The sequence below is a fragment of the Rattus norvegicus genome, chromosome 20 (assembly GCF_021556685.1).
Source record: "Rattus norvegicus strain SHRSP/BbbUtx chromosome 20, alternate assembly SHRSP_T2T, whole genome shotgun sequence".
Classification (NCBI taxonomy): Eukaryota; Metazoa; Chordata; class Mammalia; order Rodentia; family Muridae; genus Rattus; species Rattus norvegicus.
In genome coordinates, this window is record NC_141553.1 from 34,366,242 (window position 1) to 34,386,623 (window position 20,382).

Below are 20,382 nucleotides of genomic sequence, written 5' to 3' on the forward strand. Positions count from 1 at the left end.
CCTGCACAAGGCCCCACATTTGGACATTGGCTTTTCATTGGACATTGGCTTTTCATTGGACATTGGCTTTTCATTGGACATTGGCTTTTCATTGGACATTGGCTTTTCAATATAAGACACCAACCACAAAGGAACGAATCTTCATTTTTTTAAGCACACTGCTTCCAAACCGCAAGCACCATCGATGGGAAACACCATGCCAGAACTGAGGGAACTCGGCCCTTGACAAAATGGCCTTTCAAAGTTTCACAGCACAGAGCTATATGGAAAATGAAATGAGGGTTTCTTGATGTGGTTACCCAGGAGAGCATCAGTGTATCTCTAGATACACAGAATGGCCTGCTGCCTGGCCAACCTCACTTTGACTCTACATGGATGTTGAAAAGAGAATAAATCCCCCCTTCTCTTTTCTCTTTTTCTTTTTACTTTTTCTTCTTCAACTTCACACCTGAGTCAGGCTTCCGCTCGCCTATCTACAGACACTGGACAATTCAGGGGTCAACAAGGCTGGGGATGTAGTTCAGTAACAGGCTAGTTGTCTAGCTAACGCTAAGACTCTGGGTTCGATTTCCTAGCAACACACACACACACACACACACACACACACACACACACACACACACACAGTAGAGCAAGAGCCATTAAATGGCTATTTAAAGAATTATATTTTCTGATTTCCCCTTTCCACAATCAGTGAGGTCTGGAACTCTACGCACTGTACTTCCCATGAGTCTTTTGAGCAACGCCCCCTCCCCCTGCCTCTCCCCCCGCCCCACTTCCTCTCTGTTCTTATTGCTGTGACCTGGCTCAAGCCATTACTTCTGTCCCAGTTAGCTTTAAATGACAGCTTGACACAGCCTACAGTCGCCAAGAAATGACTCCCAAATGAGAGACAGAGACTGGCTCAGAGTGACCTTTGGGCGTAGCTGGGGAAGACTGCTCTCATGATTCGTTGACGTAGGAGCACTCAGCCCACCGTGGGCTGTACCACCGAGACAGGTGGGTAGGCTGTTTGACAAAGTTACAAGAACTTCAAGCCTGGGAGTGAGCCAGCCAGCGTTCGTCCTCCATGGCTTCTTTTTCATGTTCCTGCCTGACTTCCCTCAGTGATGGGTTGTGAGAGCCGAACAAAGGTGCCTGGACCGAAGAATGTTTTTATCACAGCAACAGGACGGACGCATATCTCGTTTCCTGCTTTCACTCACATGGGGGTGTGCAATTTCTGCTGAATTTTAGTAAAATTCAATAAAAAGGTCACTTCCTCAACTGTCACAGGGCTCGGAGAGCTCCACGCCGTCCTGCCCACTGCGCTAGACACAGAAGTGAGCATGTCCCTTGCTGCAAGATGCTCTGGTGTCAATCAACGTCTCTCCACACTCTTGGCACCCGACCCCTTCCCAGGAGAGTCTGGCCACCACTCTCAAAGCCCTTAGACCCCTCCTTTGGGACCAGTAAGGACTTCCATGTCTCAGTCCTCTCCGTGCCACTGGCCACTTGGTCTAGTCTCACTTTTCATATTTTGGGTCCTCAAAATTATCAGCTTCCAGCTCCCTTGGGGCATCTGTACGCCTTATTTTCCCTGAACGAGAAGGACATATTTCATACCGAGTATCACACACAGACCTTCTCTGAAAACCTTGAAGGCGTGCCCCTCCCTTTAAAAGTTTGCCACACGTTTACTGTCAGAATGTGGTCCCAGTATCTTGCCTCGTCACCAAGTCATGATGCATAAAAGTCCTTATGGTCCACACTGGGCCCTAACAAGCCTCTTTCCCTCAAAACTAAGTGCTATCAATGTTAATAGGGACTCGTTCTTCCAACCTAGCAGGGTCTGGTTTTACGTATTAAATGTGCAATTTCCTTATTAGGAATAGTCCAGAAGCAAATGAATTCAATTTTAGGGGAAATATGTTTTTAAAGTGGTAGGTCTGATTTCTTAAAATAGCAGCACATGCCCTTTAGAGTTTCCTAAATGAATTACCGCAGAAACCTCTGACATTTACAAAGTAAATAGACTAAGTGGGGTCTCATCAATAATAAGAGCTGCTGTTGTAAGCATGGCCGTAGGAGACAAGAGCAAGCGATGCATGGCAAAGCAAATCCCTGTCCAGTTACTGTCAAAATAACAAGGGCCGAGCGGAGCTATGGGGAATGACAGCCCCGTCCAGACATGCCCTTCGGAGTCACAACCACCACAGAGGAAAGCCAACAGCTTGGAAAGGCTGGTGATTGTCCCCTTGGGTTATGAGTCCATAATGAGGAAAAAAAAAGCTCAGGCATCCGGGAGGATTTTATAGAAAAAAAGGTTCCATAACATATTTATTTTGGTTAATTTTGGTGCTAGTTAACTTAAAAAATTTTCTAGCTTTCAAAAATCAAAGTAAAGGAACAAAGAGGTACGTGGTGCTTTTGATAACTTAGTATCTCATCCGTTGAGCTTTCCTAGGTCCGGGTGATAGTTTGTGTGGAACAGAGTTCTGCCTGTAGCTTCTTAGTAGGTATAGGACAGAAGATTCTTCAGAAGGACAGGACCACCAACCTCCAGAAAAATAAAAATTTGGTATTTTCAAGCCTAACAGTTCTAAATGAGCAGACACTCAAATCTCGTGTTCTTCTCTAAAGAGTTGATTACCGTTTTTATTCTTGGTAGGAATAGGCCCCACACACAGATTTCTAGTATAATGTCTAACAAAGGAAAACAAAACAAAATGACAGCAAAATAGCAAAAAAAACCAAACCAAAAAAAAACAAAAAAACATGGGGATCAAATAATCATTTCCCTTAATTTTTAATAACCTTCTATCTACAGCAGTTTCAGTGCTACTAGTGACTCAACACACACACACACACACACACATACACACACACACACACAGAAACATACAGACAAAGAAACACACAGACACAGACACACAAAGACACACACACAGACACAGAAACACACATACACACATACACATATAGACATACACAGATACACACAGAAACACAGACACACACATAGACATACACACACAGACATACACACAAACACACACACAGACACACACACAGCGCTGCACGCACACACATACACACACACATAGATACACACATACACACATACGACACACACAGACACACACAGACACAGACGCACACACACAAACACAGACACATATATACAAACACACACAGACGGCACTGCATGCGTATACACACACACACACACACACACACACACACACACACACCTGTCACATCTAGCAGCAATGATCACAAAGCCCGTTTCCCTCCCATGGCGAGGATGGGATGCTCTTTAACTACAGCTAAGACGCAGGGACGACTTTTACAGAAGGGTAAATAGAACCATCGCTGAGAGAATGAAAGGTCAGATATAACACACCCCAGTGCAGAAAGCATTCAAGCACACAGTCACTGAGTAAGAACAAAGTACTGTGTTCTGGTTTAGCAAACACACCCATGGCATGTTTACCAACCTGGAAAGCTCTGAATCCCTAGGAAGAAGGATGGGCAGGAGGCAGCAGGAAAGGGACGCTGGGCAGAAATAACCCACACTGTCCAACTGGAGAGAAAGAAGCAGAGGTGTGGTAACAAATTCCAAACAGACCCTTGAAGGAGGAAGCTTCTGGAAGAACAGGTATGTGTTCTGGAACTTAGTGGAGAAGTTAGATAAAGGAGTTGAGGAAATAGCATAAGGGGAAGCCCAGCTATGGCCAAGAGAAATAGAAATAAAGTGTTTCTTCCTTATGGCTGGAACACAGGATGGAGGACGGGAGAGGGCAAGCGCGAGACTCAGCAGGCCTGTTTGCTTTCCATCAGAAAACCGGCTGATAAGCAGTACAAACGTAAAAGACAATTTGTCCCGGAAATCTGAGCCAAATCTATGTGTACAGGTGACTGGGCAGGAGGAGTCACAGTGTCCTGGTGTCTCTTAGTGTCCTTCTGAGTGACTTCTGAGTCCTAAATTAAAGCGAGGAAGCCAGAGATCATACAGACTGTTCTCCAACTGTTTGCAATATTCAGGAGAAGAACTCTCGCACTGGTCACCCTTTCGGTAAATTATATCTAACCGTCTTGTATGCAATCCTCTGTGGGCCTTACAGGTTTCAGGTTAGTCTCAGGGCCCTTTGTGCTGAGACAGAACTCAGTAAGATTGCTGTCGGCACACTGAAAGCAACAGTTATAATGACAAGTGATAGTATTCATAGAGATGTCATTTCAGAAATCAAGCACCTCAGTGGGAAGATGAACGTTATTTTATTCCCACCCCCAATCTCCTTAACGTTTGCTTTCCTGGCTAGATTTTCATGCCTGATCCAACTCTGATCCATGAGTATACTTTGCTTTGGCTAAAGTATACAAAGAGAAGTGTCTCATGCAGTTTTACGGCTGCAGCAAAGGAAGCATATCTTCATCGCCCATCCAGGGGCTGGAGCCGGGGCTCAGCTGATAAAGCGCTCGCCAGATCATCATACAAGTATGGGGACCTGCGCTGGAGCTCTCTGAACCCACATTAAAAAGAAAAGTAAGCGTAGTGTCACGTGCTTGTAATATCAGCAGCTGGGAAGTCAGAGACAAGTACATTCCTGTCCAGATAGCTCCCAGAGGCCCAGGCCAACACACACACACACACACACACACACACACACATGCACCTGTATGCACACACAGGAGTACAGCCCTGTCATACACATGGAGTTCTCTTAGTATACATTTAGCTATAACAACAAAACCTAACAAGTAGTATTTAAAAGGTTAAAGTTCCACAATGCAGGGTTACGAATCATATCGGCAAGCCGTATTTTATTGTTATGTGTGAGTGCTTGCATGCATGAATGCATATTAGGTGCACGCTCAGTGTCCCCATTGTGCTGAAGAGAATGTCTGGTCCTTTGGAAATGGGGTTATAAGCAATGTGAGCCATTAGATGGGTGCTGGGAACTGAACCTGGGTCCTCTGTAAGAGCAGCAAGCTCTCTTAACCGTGGAGTCACCCTCTCCAGCCTCTCCGTGAACTTTTCTACTCTGTTACATTCAAGTCAATTGCGTATCTTTTTGTTATCATTGGGTTTTTTGGTTAAGGCCTACGCCCACACCGCTTGTTTGGAAATGACTGGTTTTCCCTTTCTTTTCCAAGTTTGCACACATTCCACTACACAACAAAGACAAAACCACCTTTGTTAGGGTCACCACCAATATTATCAGACAACTAATGGAGGCAAGCTCATGGTGAGATAGACAAGGCTTCTAGAATTCCAACTCTTATTTAGAAACTCAAATTTTACCACCACTTTTACAAACAGTAGCTTTTCATTTTCAAGAACCAACTCCAGCCAGGTCCGAACAACCGGTTGTTTTTAGTTGTATTTTTGAGTAAAGATGGTGACTCATGAAAGGATAGTCACAATCATCCCAGGGCAAGCAATCATGTTGGTAATAGCGCAACCTTGAAATACGTGATTTCTACCACCATATGCTGTGTCAGAAATGCTTTCCTTTCCTCTCCCGGTGGTCATTACTGGAATGGCTGACACTGATGGTGAGCTCGGCAATCTAGAACCACTTAGGAGAGGAACGTCTCAGCATGTCTGCAAGGGAGTTCCTAACAGGAGTTAACTGGAGTGGGAAGACTCACTCTAAGTGCGAGTGGCACCATCCAGTGCGAGAGGGTTCCACACTGAATAAAAAGAACAAAGCAGGCGGAACATCTCTCTGAAGGCTTCCTCAAGCTCTTGCCCCGTAATAGGCTACCCCGGAATGCGAGCCGGAATGCGTCGCTCCTCGCTAAGCTGCGTTTGCTAAGTGTTGTTGGACTATGTCACTTACACGGTCACCTCGCCATAATGCACAGGTTGGTGTTTACTTGAGTCAAAATCATTCCTCTGCTTCATGAGAACATGCACAAGGGAGACTGGTCTACTTTGTGGTAGACAAGACACTGAAGATTAGTACTCTTTGGTGTTTGCCTTGGTTTTTACACAGCCAACCAGTGTTACCCGCCACTGTCCACTCATTATAAATGCAAACATGTACAGGAAGAAGGCAAGTTGTCTCCGGATTTATAAACTTTTAACTCTGTGGGCCCATGAAAGGTGTGTGGAACTTCCAGCAATCTGTAGGCCACACTGGGTGGGAGCCTTTTTTTACGGGGCTAAGGCTTCTAGATGTAGGCTCAGTTACCAACAGGAGACATGGGGGTTAGCATGCTCCCCCCACTAATGTGTTCTTTAGAAGAAGTACTTCTAAAAGAATAGTGAGATGTAATTATCTAAGAATATGTTATTTGATATACATTTTTAAAAAGCCAAAATTAGATTACAAATTTAACGCCTTCGACATAGCTGGGTAACTCAACTGCTTTCATTTGATACTTAACGCATCACGGCCTTTCCAAATTGGTTTGAGAACATTTCTTTTTACAAACTCCAAGTCTTTATACCTCTGTTGAAAGTGTCCTGAAGTGGGGTATCTGGCATCAGAATATGTGTTTGACACTTATTTCTGTTCTGAAGGTAAGTCACTCACAAGAAATCCTTATCTGGTACTTACAATTTATGAAGAGAAAGATCTATGTCTGAGCTCCTAATTCCCCAAGTCAAAGTAGAAAGTGCTAGAAATGGAGTGGTCTAGCTACCACCTGGGCAGAATAGCACTGCCATCTGCACTGTCATCACCACACAGCCAACCTGCTGTGAGTGGAAATCCTCACCACACTGGCCAGGTCTTCCTTTTCTGAAGGTTGGTTTCCAATATGCTTACAACAACATCATCCGACTCCAGCCTTCTGTGGAAAACAAGCTGTCTGCTTCCCCTGCAGCGTGCTTTCTGAGGCTGGTTAAGATCCTCTCCCCTTTTTCAATATTCCTCGACAAGAACTGCGCTTGCAAGAGTGAATGCTCAGGTTTGGACTTACGTTGACCCCACTGTCCACTACTGGGGTTCAGGTAGTTAGGATAAAGGCCTTCTGGTTTGTCCAGCTTGTTCAGCACTGTTCGAATATTCATTACCTATAGAGGAAAAGGAATGATAATGTGAAAAATCTAAGAAAAAGTTCACATGCCACTGTCATTCTCTCTCTCTCTCTCTCTCTCTCTCTCTCTCTCTCTCTCTCTCTCTCTCTCTCTGCAGGGTAAGAAGGAACCTTCATAAAATGTTTCAGAATTTTGTTATCAGAAAAAAGTAATAGGAATCAGTATATATAGTCATAGGTATCTAGAACCTCAGACCCCAAATTGAGACCTCCCATCTCCATGTTAAGGCTATATCAATGCACAAAACCACTCTTTTAGAATTGTGCCTTTTGGATAGGATGATATGGAAAATAAACAAATATAAATACTAGGTCAACAGAAGACAAATGGTGTAGAAAAAAAGAAAAGGAATTATGAGAATTCCCTCATTGAGTTCTACCTACTCAACGCAAGGGTATAGGGAGATGGGGCTTTGAGGGACACTGAGGAGGGCAAGTCTTCTCCCTCCCCATCCCCACCAACCCCTTGTGGTGGAGAGGCACAAACAAGAGGTTATGGGAGCATTTATAAGCCAAGAGAACTAGGACTGAATCTTCCTGGTCTAACTCCTAACTGCAGACATGCTGCTGGTGACCACAATGTTAGAAATAAGGCTCTACTGTGAGCCATTCCCCTAGGAATCTCTTTGCTATGGAACCGTGCATTCTCTGAGGAGAAGATGGACAGGACAGCGGTACAGGTGAGGTGGCAGGGCTGTGTACTGTGGTAGTCAGATGGTCTGGAAAGTGCTTGAGCAGAATTTCAACAAAGTGAAATATAACTCTGTCAAGGAATTTTGCTTAAAAGAGGTAAAGTGAAAAGCTGATTTGTATAACACTTTAGCCTTTCCCACATGTACTTCATACAGTGTATACAGCACTACCTATTTTTAGATGGAATAAATTTCACACAGGTAGCAACTTCCTTACTGTACAGCAAGCCACGTGGGGGAAGGTGGGCCCTCTTACCACCAGTTACACAGCAAGACTAGGTTGAGTTTGGTCAGGTGAAATGAGGCGAGTTACAAAGTGTCCCACAGACATACACTCTTTCCTTTCCCATGCTCTGCACAAGTGCTTCCAAGACTTACCTTTTCGGCAAAGACGGGATTTCCTGATAAGTGGGCCAAGTGCATGAACTCCAAATGGAGAGTTCCAAATTCTGCCAGAATACTGCTGCCTCCAGAGGCCCAGGGCCAGTTACGTCCGATCCCACTATGGAAGGAAAAACAGGAGAAGTTATGGGTCAGGTGGGTCCCATTTTCCAAGGTTCTAAGTGGCTGACATTGTAAAGCTCACACCTCTGGGATGGCATTCAGAGCCTGCCCCACATGTGGCCCACACATATACAGCCATCCAATTAGACAAGATGGATGAAGCAAAGAAGTGCAGACCGACAGGAGCCGGATGTAGATCGCTCCTGAGAGACACAGCCAGAATACAGCAAATACAGAGGCGAATGCCAGCAGCAAACCACTGAACTGAGAATAGGACCCCATTGAAGGAATCAGAGAAAGAACTGGAAGAGCTTGAAGGGGCTCGAGACCCCATATGTACAACAATGCCAAGCAACCAGAGCTTCCAGGGACTAAGCCACTACCTAAAGACTATACATGGACTGACCCTGGACTCTGACCTCATAGGTAGCAATGAATATCCTAGTAAGAGCACCAGTGGAAGGGGAAGCCCTGGGTCCTGCTAAGACTGAACCCACAGTGAACTAGACTGTTGGGGGGAGGGCGGCAATGGGGGGAGGGTAGGGAGGGGAACACCCATAAGGAAGGGAAGGGGGAGGGGTTAGGGGGATGTTGGCCTGGAAACCAGGAAAGGGAATAACAATCGAAATGTAAATAAGAAATACCCAAGTTAAAAAAGATAAAAAAAAAAGAGTGGACTCTGGTAACATACTATCATATAGTTGTTTTTTTTTCTTTTTTCCTTTGACTCCTATTTTCCACCTGACACTCACTGTTGACTAAAACCAGAAAATCCAAAATATATTTCAGGTAACACAGTTACGTGGAAGGTCCAGGGGCTATGTAGCACCCACGCATACAGCTTTGCAACCATTTAATTGAGATTGCAGGAATTTTAGATAGTCGCATTATCTTTTAAAATCTACTTGGATAGGAGTTAAATTTCAAACATTCTTTACTTAAGAACTTCTGTCCTTTTCCAAATCCTGCCTCCAATGACTAGACTTCCGTAAATTTTATCTATTTTTTTTTTTTAAGGCACTGACTCACTGCCTGTCTTACTTAATCTATGCTTAAGAATATAAAATTCTGTTATATAAACCTTAAAGGCATGAGCTGCAAATATATTGCTGGATGTTTTATCTAAAAAAAAAATACTTTCTAAATAGAGTTCTTTTTTAATGTGTGTTGTATGTAGCATAAACATGTTCATGTCGTTGGTGCATGTATCCCTAAGTGAAAATGCCATGGGGACATCAGGTACACATCGCTCTTTTTGCCTTACTGCCTTTGAGACATGGTCTTCAGCTGAACCCTGAGCTAGGTTGACGGTCAGAAAGCCCAGAGATTTCTAATGTAGTCTCTGCTTCACCACAGCACCGGGGCCATTGAACTATGGAGTCACAGACAGCTTTTTGTGGGGGTGGTGGGATTTGAACTCAGGTCTTCACACTTGTGCATCAAGTATTCTTATCCACTGAGACATCATCCCAGTCCCAAACATGAAATGGCTCTTGGGACATAATCAGACTTTTGGGTACAGTTTGTTTTGAGAGAAACACTTAAATCTTCAAGACATATATGATAATTCAAATAAAGTTAAACATACATCTGACTGATAATTTCAGTTCCTATACCTGAAAATGCACATCCTGGTTTTGGTTTAAGACTTGCATTTATTGCACGTTATTTGCTATGCAGTAGTGACAATGAATGACACTGGGTTACAAGCTTGATGAGACAAGTTGTTTCCCTCAAAGGCTGTACAGAGTATTAGGAGGCAAATATTTGAGCAGAAAAAAGTCCAGTATTGTATGTCAATGCCAAGGTAAATGCGAGAGGAGTTCTTAGAGTATGTCCCACACGGATGTGTAGTACAGCATCATGGGCATCACAGGATGCCTCCTCTCGGCCCAGAGTTTAGTTAAAGAATAAGTTAGGGAGGAGAAAGCAGTGAGGAGCTGAAGCTGGCCTCATGCCCACAGCAGAAGTTACCTAGGGCAGGGCCTGACCTCATCGATGTAGGGAGAGGGGTGGCAGGCACAGTGACTGTCATACCTGAGCCTGGCACTTGAAGTCTGCTGAAAGGCTGGCTTTCCTGTTTTGAACATAGATTCTTTTTTAAGTATTCTTGGTGCTCCTTAAACTTTCAAGCTACCCCTTTTTATGCAGGGAAACCTCGTCGGTCCTGTCCTTGGCTCTAGAGCAAGGCTGCTGAAGAATGTGGAGCCTAAATGAGGAGGAAGCTGGGCACCGGAAACCATGGGCCAGCCTCACTCTTATTCCCTCACTCTTATTCCCTCACTCTTATTGCCTCACTCTTATTCCGTATCCATTTAGAGCCACGTTCAGGCTTTGTTTCAAAGCTCAGGAGTATGGTTGACGTAACTAATGAAAGGAAACATAGGGAACTAAAAGCTTGCATTCATTGATTTTAGACAATGTCCTAAATGTTCAATTCTTGGAGTCAGTGCTTCTCCTTACTTCACAGTGAGTTTAATAAAAGGAATGTTGAGTTATCCAGACGGAATGTAAAGTTTGATTTGGTTAATAGTGGCCAGCGCATGAAGCAATTGGCCATTTGTTGTCAGGACGTATCAACGTTTCTACTTCATGCTAAAGGCAAACTCCTACTGAGCAGGAATGCAAAATCCTCCATTGAGGAGAAACAGGAAGAACTTATTTGCAACATAAGGTCATATCAGGGTAAGACAGACAGACAGACAGCTTCATTCTAGAGAAGGAACAAGTCCAGCCTACTTCCTGGAATCCAAGGAACTGATTTTTTTTTTTTTTTTTTTCAGTTTAGGGGATTAGAACATGCAGAGGCATTGACTTCGAAGTGCCAGTTAAACAAACTCAATGAACCAAATAAAAATCAAATGCACTTAGCATCTCTACCTTTGCTGTCTGTAATTTATGTGATGAGAAAGGCCGTTGGGTTTATGATAAATGTGTACATGAAAGAATGGCTTTGATTATCTCTCGGCATGGAGAATTAATGTATTTCCGTACAAATTATTTACAAGAGGATAGCTATGATGGTTCTTAAATATGCAACTGGAAAGTAGTTGAAGAAGCCCAAGAGGGTACAGCTCAATCTCGATCTTAGACGAATGCACAAAGACCAGCCAGTTCACCTAGAGAGTGAATGGAATGTACCACGTGACAGTGACCTGTGTGACAGTGTCTATTCTTGCATATCGCATAAGTCAAACCCAAATTTTTGTCACTCATAGAGGGATCAGCAAAAACCTTTCTAAGATTATTTAGCATTTAAAAAAAGACAGGGACTAGCCTAGACTGACCTGGGACTCCTGTTGAAGCTTAGGTTGACTTTGAACTTGTGACCACTGTTCCCCAAGTGTCTGAGTTACAGGCACGAAGCACCAAGCCTAGTTACAAGGTCATTTTGTTCTGAATCTAGTGACGAATCTATCATAAGCCGAACATTCTAGTTCTTCAGTACAAAATTACTCTTATCTGTAGGAGTGGCCAGGGGATTTTTAAAGGCCCAGTTGTAGCACTCTTCATCTGGCCCCTTATACAAACATGAGTAATATTTCTAGAAAAATATGTTAAAGGAAAAATAATAGCTTGTGTTTAAAAAAAACTATTAGCTTTGTAAGATAAGTCTGAAAGGGAAGGCCGTTTAAATATTAAATATTCCCAACCTTGTTATAACATCTTCATCTTAAGCAAAATGATGATCAGTGTATAGAAATGTATACACAAAGAGGCAATTAACATGATCTGGGCAGCTGCCAAAAAATTGGTTCAAAGAATCCTGGGACAGAATTTTGAACTGCACTGGCCATCTAGTTTCACATACTTGTGTTTCCCCACTTTGAGGAGGAATATTATTTGATATGTATCTTTTAATGTTTACTTAGCTTCAATGTCCAATATTCTACTAAGGTCATCAGCACTTGAAAACAAAACTTATCATAACAAAAAAAAATAGTTGTCTTTAGCAAGTGAAAATAGAAAACTGTCTTTAATAAAGACTGGACTCATTGGCTCCTTTGAAACCCGTGAAATAGTATTTTTTTTTGATAGATTTTATACAGTTTATTAGTGGTGGCAATACATCCTGATTCCACCATTCTCAAAGCATTAAGGGGTGATTATTTACTGACCTTGTAGCTCTGATTTGCAGTGGGTCTAGTGTGCCTTTTCTGTCGCCTGGGGATAACGGGTAATAGGGTCAGAGGAAGAAAACACACCACTAATGACCCATCCTACTATGTCTGAATCCCATGGGAGATAAGCTAACTCTTCCTAAAGCCTGTAATGATGTAAATAGCTAGACGAGCCTCTGGATTGATGCTCCACCCTTTCCACATAGTCTTAAATGGAGCTTACCCCACAGGACTGTATTTTATTGTCACTACCCCGATAAAATTGGGTCAGTAACGCATGTAGTTAGCAATGTAGCATGATCAAATACAACAAGCCGGAATGAGCCTTGAGAGCTGTCAGATTAATAGATAAACAAAGCATTAAAGAGTTACACAGTATCCATTAGCTAGGACTTTCAATTCCCCCTTCCCTGTGGCTTCCTTTGCTATGCAAAATGGGAAAGGGAGCAATTTTCATTAAAAAAAAATAAGGAAAAAAAACCCCCATACTCTTCAAGAGCCCTCTTGCCTGAATGATTTCTGATTAGCTGATCAGTGAATAAACTTCCTTTAAGTCAACAGTCTGTAATCCAGTTTACTCCTTGCGGTGACAGAACCATCAGTCTCTGGAAGAAAACCTTCCCACATCCTATATATTACTCCAAAGTCTTACTCAAGCATGCAAATGTAATGGCCCACAGGGATAGTGAGTGAAAAAAAAAAAAAGAGGAGATTAATCTGGCATTACTCTACATTACTCCATCGGATTTTTTTAGAAGCACAAATCAGGAAAGAATAATTAGAAATTTCATCAACGATTGTTTCATTTAGCTGTACCCTCAAAGCTAATCGATTGAGAGATAGGGAGACTTCGGCTGCGTGTACTGATGTCTCCTGCCTGCAGAGGTGTGCAGAGAGCCAAGAACCCAGGAAAAGCTGCATCCCAGGGGGTTGCCATCTTAACACAGGCAAAGACTGTCCCAATGTCTACCGCAACAAAGCCAACGGGGAGGACTACGCCCTCAGGGGAGAGTGGCTGACTCAGGAAACCATTTGACTAAATTACTCACAATCACAGCTGCTACCTCTAAGCGTCCAACATAACACTCGGAATTTGTCACACTCTGCTCCATTTCACCGTATATATTTGTTTTAGAATATTTTAATTTATTCTGACTCTTAATACTCTTTTTTTTTTGTGTTTCGCTGGCTAAATTTGGGGCTGTCAGTTACAAAGACAGAAGATCTCAATCTTCCTCTGTGATCCCAAGAGTCTATATACCTTTCTTTTATCTACTTCTCCCTTGGGTAGTACCTCAGTGCCAAGTGAGGTGAAGGAACAGAGATTAGATGAATCAGCCTTCTCTGGATTCTTAGGTGAATTTTATTGGGTTCAAGAAACATTACCAACAAAACAAAACAAAACAAAACAAAACAAAACAAAACACCACTCCCCCCCAAAAAAAACAAAAACAAAAACCCCCAAAACCAAAAACCTCATGGGAAGACATTTTTGTGCATGTGGGGTGTCTGAGTGGGCACGTACATTCCTCTATTTTATGTTATGAAAACCAGAACCATATTCTATACGTTGTATTAAGTACCCGTCACACATTCCATTCACTTTCCACGACAAATGATGCATGCGCTTATTTTTGTTGAGCGTGCTTTCTTACTTAGTGGATACACTCTCATTAATTTACTTTCTGTTACTGTTTTGTGTTTTTGAGACCAGGGCTCATTGTGTAGGTTTGACTGACCCGGAACCCAATGAATGTATCAGGCTGGCCTTGAACTCATAGTCACTTGCTTGGATCTCTCCAGTTCTGAAATTAAAGGCCTATGCCACTACTTTTGGCTCGTATGGCTCACTTAAAACTTAAAACATTTGCAATGGGCACCGAAGCACATTGACATTTATTTCTGGCCACGATTGCTGGTTCAATGATGTGTCTAGATGTACCTTTTCAAACTAACTTATTTCATGCAGAAACAACTGCCTAGCCTCCACCTGGCAGATGCTACTTTACTTGTGTAAACTGAAAAGAGGATTGGTTTCAGACTGTGTCACGGAGGTGCAAATGACCAGTCGGATGTCCTGCCACATGGAGACGTGCTAGCTTGTGGAAACTTCCTCACTCCATCTGATATAAATCATGGCACTAGGTCCTTTAAGCTGGAGCAGATTAGCTCCGGTGTTCACCAGTACCAAGACACTCCGGAATGGAACAGAACCATGCTATTGCACATCCTTTGAAAATGGTCCCCTCCCTAGTCACGTGGTTCTCCGGTCAGCCCCTTCAAATTCTCACACGCTTGCATTTTTAATACGATTGTCCCACTATTCTGCCTTTACACATACCGCCACCACTTCAGGACAGTGAAATTGCAATCAAATGTTGCTATGTTTGTTCACCTGAGGGTCACCCATGGAATACGTTGTGTAATCAGCAGATATTCCAGGAATCTAACAGTTCTCCCGTTTCTGCATCACTGTTTCTTCCTGCTTCGGTGGGTAAGCGGCCAGTACCTCTCACTTCTATTAGCTGTCAAGATCCTCAGGGACAGAGATTCCTAATCTGTGCCACGAACATAACCCTAGTTTCCTACACGGCCAAGAAACACAGGTACCTAAGGAATGATTAATTGTTAAAGAAAAACAAAAAATGTCCCATTGGCTTCTACCACAAACTTGATTTTGAATGATCTAACACGGCATTTATTGTTACTATATAGGTAACTCCTGACAATTGAAATACAAAACAGAGGTCTGTGAGAGGGATCAGTGGGTAACAGCTGCTGACCAGTGTGTAGGAAGGAGAGAACTGACTCACAAGTTGTCCTGTTTTCTGTATGCATGTACTGGGTACTTGTATGCATACATATAAGCACATAAACACACATACACACAGGTAGATACATAGACCCAGGTATATACATGCGTGCGCGCACACACACACACACACACACACACACACACACACTACAAAAGCGTAACAAAAACACCCAAAGAAAATAAATACATAGTCAACCTTGGCTGACTGATTTCTATACTTAAATGACCTTTGATTGGGGTGTGTACTCCTTGTAATTATGAATCAGATCAATGGTAAAAATCTATGAGCTACACTGTGCTATTTCCATAAATGCATGTGATATGCTCTGATCATGTCTAACCCCCGTTTTAATAACTAAGGCTATTATACTTGTTCCATTAGAGTTGAAGGTCGGGCCCCAGTTACCTTAGGATAGGTGTAGCAATGGAGCCATTGCTATGGGAAAGACTAGTTTGCTATCAGTTTTGCCAGACGTAATATTAGTTTTCTGCAGGAAGCTCTGTGATCTATCAGGATACTATTAAATAATTTCGTTCAGCAGTCTGACAAAGAAATACTTCCAGATGTCCCTTGCCAAACTCAGGGAGTGGGACTAAGCCAGCCAGTCAAGTCAAACTTCCTGAGAGCTTACTCTGTGCCAGCCAGTGTGACACAACACTGGACCCCGTGGAAACTATGCTTAGGTACCCTTAAAGTCAATCTGTCCTCCACTGAAAGTGTTGAGGGTTGAAGTCTCAAGTGTAAGCCAATTAAGCTTTTGTCCAGTCAGCTAAGCTCAATACATAGTTTTTTTGGGGGGAGAGGAAATCATTTCTGACTTTCCTATAAGCATTGCTTAAGATTTTTATTTGAGCTATCCAGTGGATTTTGATTATATCTTTAGAAAAGTGAGCTTTTCTCAGTTTTCTCCCCAACAGTCTGATACCTCATTGCTGAACTCAGATCCTCACTGTCGGTTTTTTTCCCCAGATATTAGACTTTTGGGAGTAATTGGAAAAGGATTCCTTCTTTGATGCCACAAGAAGATGGGCAATACATTGTTTTTTAAGGCAAGAGCAGCAAACAGAATATTGAAAAATCTATAGTGAGAAAATGTAAATACTGTGATCGTTCTTGAAATTCTCAAATGACAAATTCATTGCAAACATGGTTCAAGAAAACAGATGATGTTTAGATAATCCATGCTAGTAATTAGGGTGTTCTTTTGAGGCTGCGTTATATAAGCTTAGCCTCTTCTGTTAACACAGAGAGGAAATATGACCAAGAAAAGAAACAGAACCACTAATCAAACCATCTTATGATTTAAAATGGTGGCTTTCTTTAGATTTGAATCTTCATGTGGAAGTGATATGCGGTACATGCCTGGTCTGTGGTAAGAACAGACAGATCTGGGGAAGGGCTGTGGTTGGTAAAGTGTTTGCCTTCCAAGTATGAAGACCCAGGTTTGGATCCCTAGGAACTATGTAAAAAGTTGGACGTGGTGACGTACTGAGCACATGGGAGATGGAGACAGGTGGGTTCCTGTCTGGCCCTGACAGGGAAGGTCACTGTGTGGTCCACTTGAAGTTCCAGGTCAAAGAGACACTCAGGTGGGTTGTGTTCACACACACACACACACACACACACACACACACACACACACACACACACACTCAGGGGGTCAGGGATGATTGGCATTGAGAGCTGCCTACAGCTTACACTTTGGAGGTTGTTAGTATGTTATAAAATAGTTTGACAACCAAAGTTTTGGATGAAAATTACGACAAAGTGTAGAGACGTCAATTAAGAATCCAGAGCCCAAGAATAAAGACAGATATTCTCAACAGAACATGAATTACCAGGACACCATTAATGGTGGCCCTAGTTGTCCTCAAGACCCTCTTCACATAACTTCGAGCCAGTGTCACCGGGCAGTCTCCCATGTATCACAACACACACAGCTTTGTGACGCCTTGGGTGTTTAAGATTTCATGCTTAGTTCACCTCCTGACTGGAGAGGAAGATCAAAGGCAGGAGAAAACATCTCTTTCCTTTGCCCCATCGATCCTCTGCATACACATTCTTGGAAAGGGGGCCAAAGTTTAACAATTATTGAATTTATATATCGCATCCATTAATCCACATCTAACATAATAATCCTTAATGTTTTCTATCAAATTTAGGAAGTATTTAAAGCAAAATTTATTACTCACAGCTAACATGTTTCTTACAGATGGGCAACGTCCACATTTAGTTCATGAGTTTACACATTTTTCAGTGATTAAGGATTCTTTATGTTATTCGAAAAAACACTGAAAATCTAACTAAGCTTCAGCAACTGGTATGGGGACAGTATCGTGAAAATATTTTTAAGGACTTAACTTTCGATAAGGAAGAAAACAGAAGCGAAAGAGACCAAGTTTTCTCCATGCATTTTTTTTGTTGGTTTTTTTTTTTTTTTTGTTTTGTTTTTTTGGTGAATGGAGTTGTGTATGTCTTCATGTGCTACCAGAAAAACGTGTACAGCAAAGGCTGTGGGAATTCTGACATTTGACATTTAACCTTTGGAGATGTCAACTAGTTACACACGCAGGGTACTGAGGGGTGTGGGAAAGCAAGGGCGAACTCCAAACTCTAATAAGCCCACATGACGTCTGCACATAGTTCTGACTTGAGAAGGACTGCTGTGCAATAAAGTGAATGGCAGGAGCCTAGGGCTTCATGTTGGGTCTACTCCTGGCACAACGTATCTTGAGATTGCAGTAAGTGCCTGATTTTTCCTTGAATGTCAATTTAAGAACAATAACGGTGTTTATGGGCTATTTTTCTCCTCATTCAAAATGAGAATGCTTTCTTAGATCCCATGAGGAAAATGCACATTCTTAGAATTTCAGATTACCTACTTCAGTTAATAGCAGAACGCCGAGTGTGAAAAATAGCACAATTATCTAGTAATGTGAAATGCTAAGAAGGGAGTAAAGCAAGGTGATGTGACAGAGTCCGGTGGGCAGGTTCTGTGGGCTCATTTGCAGGAAAGCGCCTGTGTTAGGGGAGATGTCCATGGTGGCCATGGGACAGACCTGCTGGTGCAGACCATAGACATGGCTTTCCCCATGCACTCAAGTGGTCACAACTGCACAAGGAACACACTGCCGGCTGTGTGGAAAGAAGATCACCAGGGGAGCCATCCAACAGCAGGGAGGAGGCCAAGTTCTGGGATTTATTCTGAGTGCAATGGGAAGTCATTTTAAGTGGGGATCCAATCAGGTCTGCATTTTAAAATTCATTCTATGGACTACAGGAAGAAGGAGCTGCATGAAAACAAGACAGGGAGTGAATATGAAAACTCCAGGTAGCAGACAGGTCAGGGGCTGGACTAGCAGCCAATGCCAGAGACAGATAAGAAAACTGGGGTTATGGTCCAGCACTGAGTTTGGTCTTCACAATAAAGTCCCATGTGGGGAATTACAGTGCAGAGAGTATACATTTAAAGTTTAATGATCCCAAACCAACAACTTCCTTCTAAAGCTTACCCTACTGTAATCTACACATGTACTAGACATGTACTACACATGTCCAGCTGCTCATTAACTGGGCATTTGTGTAATTTAAAAAACAAAACAAAAGAAAAAACTTGCTCAGTCCTTTAGGTTAAAAAGCAACATCTTAGTGTTTTCATTTCTTTGCTATAAATTTCCAATGTTTAATGGACAATTCCCTTTGTATGCAAACAAAAATCCTAAGATAAAAACATAAAGACTATGTTTATAAACGCTTTATGTGGGAATGCAAACTTTACTTGGAAGCAAGTTACAAAGCATTTGAATTATGGTCTAGAAAAACAAAAACAAAACAACAAAACAAAACTTGAGTTTGCTTTGCTCAAACCCCAATACTTTGCTGCCATTTAAACGGGGGTAGATTTCTTTCAAATCTGATGTACAAATTTCCAACGCAGCCCAGTAGTCAATGCTATAGCGGTATGAGTCTTTTTGGCTGCTTTTAGCAAGATTTACAGTAACAATCATAAACAAAAGCAGAGTGGAAATACTTTAAATACAATTTGATTGCAAAATAAGAGTAATTCAAAGGCTAAGGAAAGTATCTCGGCTAAAGACATTAAAAAGACTTGTGCCTTTCATCTGGCCAGTAGGAAGGATATTTTAGGGGTACACGAGGAATTCTCCATAGAGTCCATCTCCTTAAAGGGATAGAATATAAACTAATTTGAAAGACTTTCAAAGAACAGAACGCCACTGGGCTGGTTAGGAGTTTGTTTCCCAGGATTCATTGCATGGTTCCCAGCTACTCACAGGTCACTACAGTGATGGTTCAAAGGGGCTTGACTATAATCTTGCAATGAGGGTAGATCTTAGAATTGGACACACGATTCTGGGTTGGTAGACATGTTTAAAAAGTATGCTTCCCATATGTAGTAGATTTACAGTCTTCACATGGGTTCCTCAACTGGAGTGGAGGCTATCCCTAAAGCTCTTGCCTGTTTGTCAAATCTGTTCCCCTAACTTGCTGCCTCGTTTGGCCACAGAGGGAGAGAAAATTCTGCAGAGAGTTGATGTGCTGGGGGTGGGGGGTGATACCCAGGGGTCTATCCTCTCAGGGGGAGAAGGAGAAGGGAGAGGGAGGGATTATGCGAGGGGGAGACCAGAAGGAATGGTAGCGATGTACAAAGAATAAGTCAATAAATTAAAAAGGTGTGTGTCTCTGGAAGCTTCCAGCAGAGTTTAAAGGAAAGTGTTGGAGGCTATGCACTGAGTGGCAGCGTGGGAAAGCCTGTTGGTATTTCCTGAGAGGGAGAAGCATGAATCTTACAGAATAAAAGGAGGCAGCAAAGGGGAGCCCGGAAGTTCCATCAATCATGGCAAAGTAGGGGAAAGAAGAGGGGAGTAAGTACAGCCTGTGCTGGACAGTGGTCATGTAGGCTGAAGTTAGGTTTATTTGCCTGTGGTGCCGGACAAGGAGCTGCTGGGTTTAAACATTCATCCTGATGGATTCAAGCTTCCTTTGTTCCCCGTTCCCCGTTCTAGTTCCCATTTCTCTCCATTTAAAAATGCAAAGATTGACTTCACGATGTTGCATGTTGGAAATATAAAACTTAGCATTTTCCTTGAGCCTCATAGGAGACTCTGAACTTGACGTTAGGAGCTGGAATTGTTGCGACTCTGGAGACACAGGAGGAACGGATGGACTTTGGAGGTGGACTAAATGCCACTTTTCATT

At 42.6% G+C, this 20,382-nt stretch overlaps 1 protein-coding gene across 3 annotated transcripts in view; it reads right to left on the minus strand.

Annotated features, from left to right (window-relative positions):
* Man1a1 (mannosidase, alpha, class 1A, member 1) overlaps positions 1 to 20,382 on the minus strand; it is a 176,268-nt gene that overhangs the window by 22,684 nt on the left and 133,202 nt on the right. For all 3 annotated transcript variants that reach the window (XR_015644657.1, XM_087597189.1, NM_001033656.1), the window contains 2 exon segments: positions 8,103 to 8,226; positions 6,916 to 7,009 (listed from right to left, as the gene is read on the minus strand). Coding sequence is in view for 2 of the 3 variants with exons in the window: in XM_087597189.1 (XP_087453315.1) it covers positions 6,916 to 7,009; positions 8,103 to 8,226 (218 nt within the window). In the remaining variant the exon portion in view is untranslated.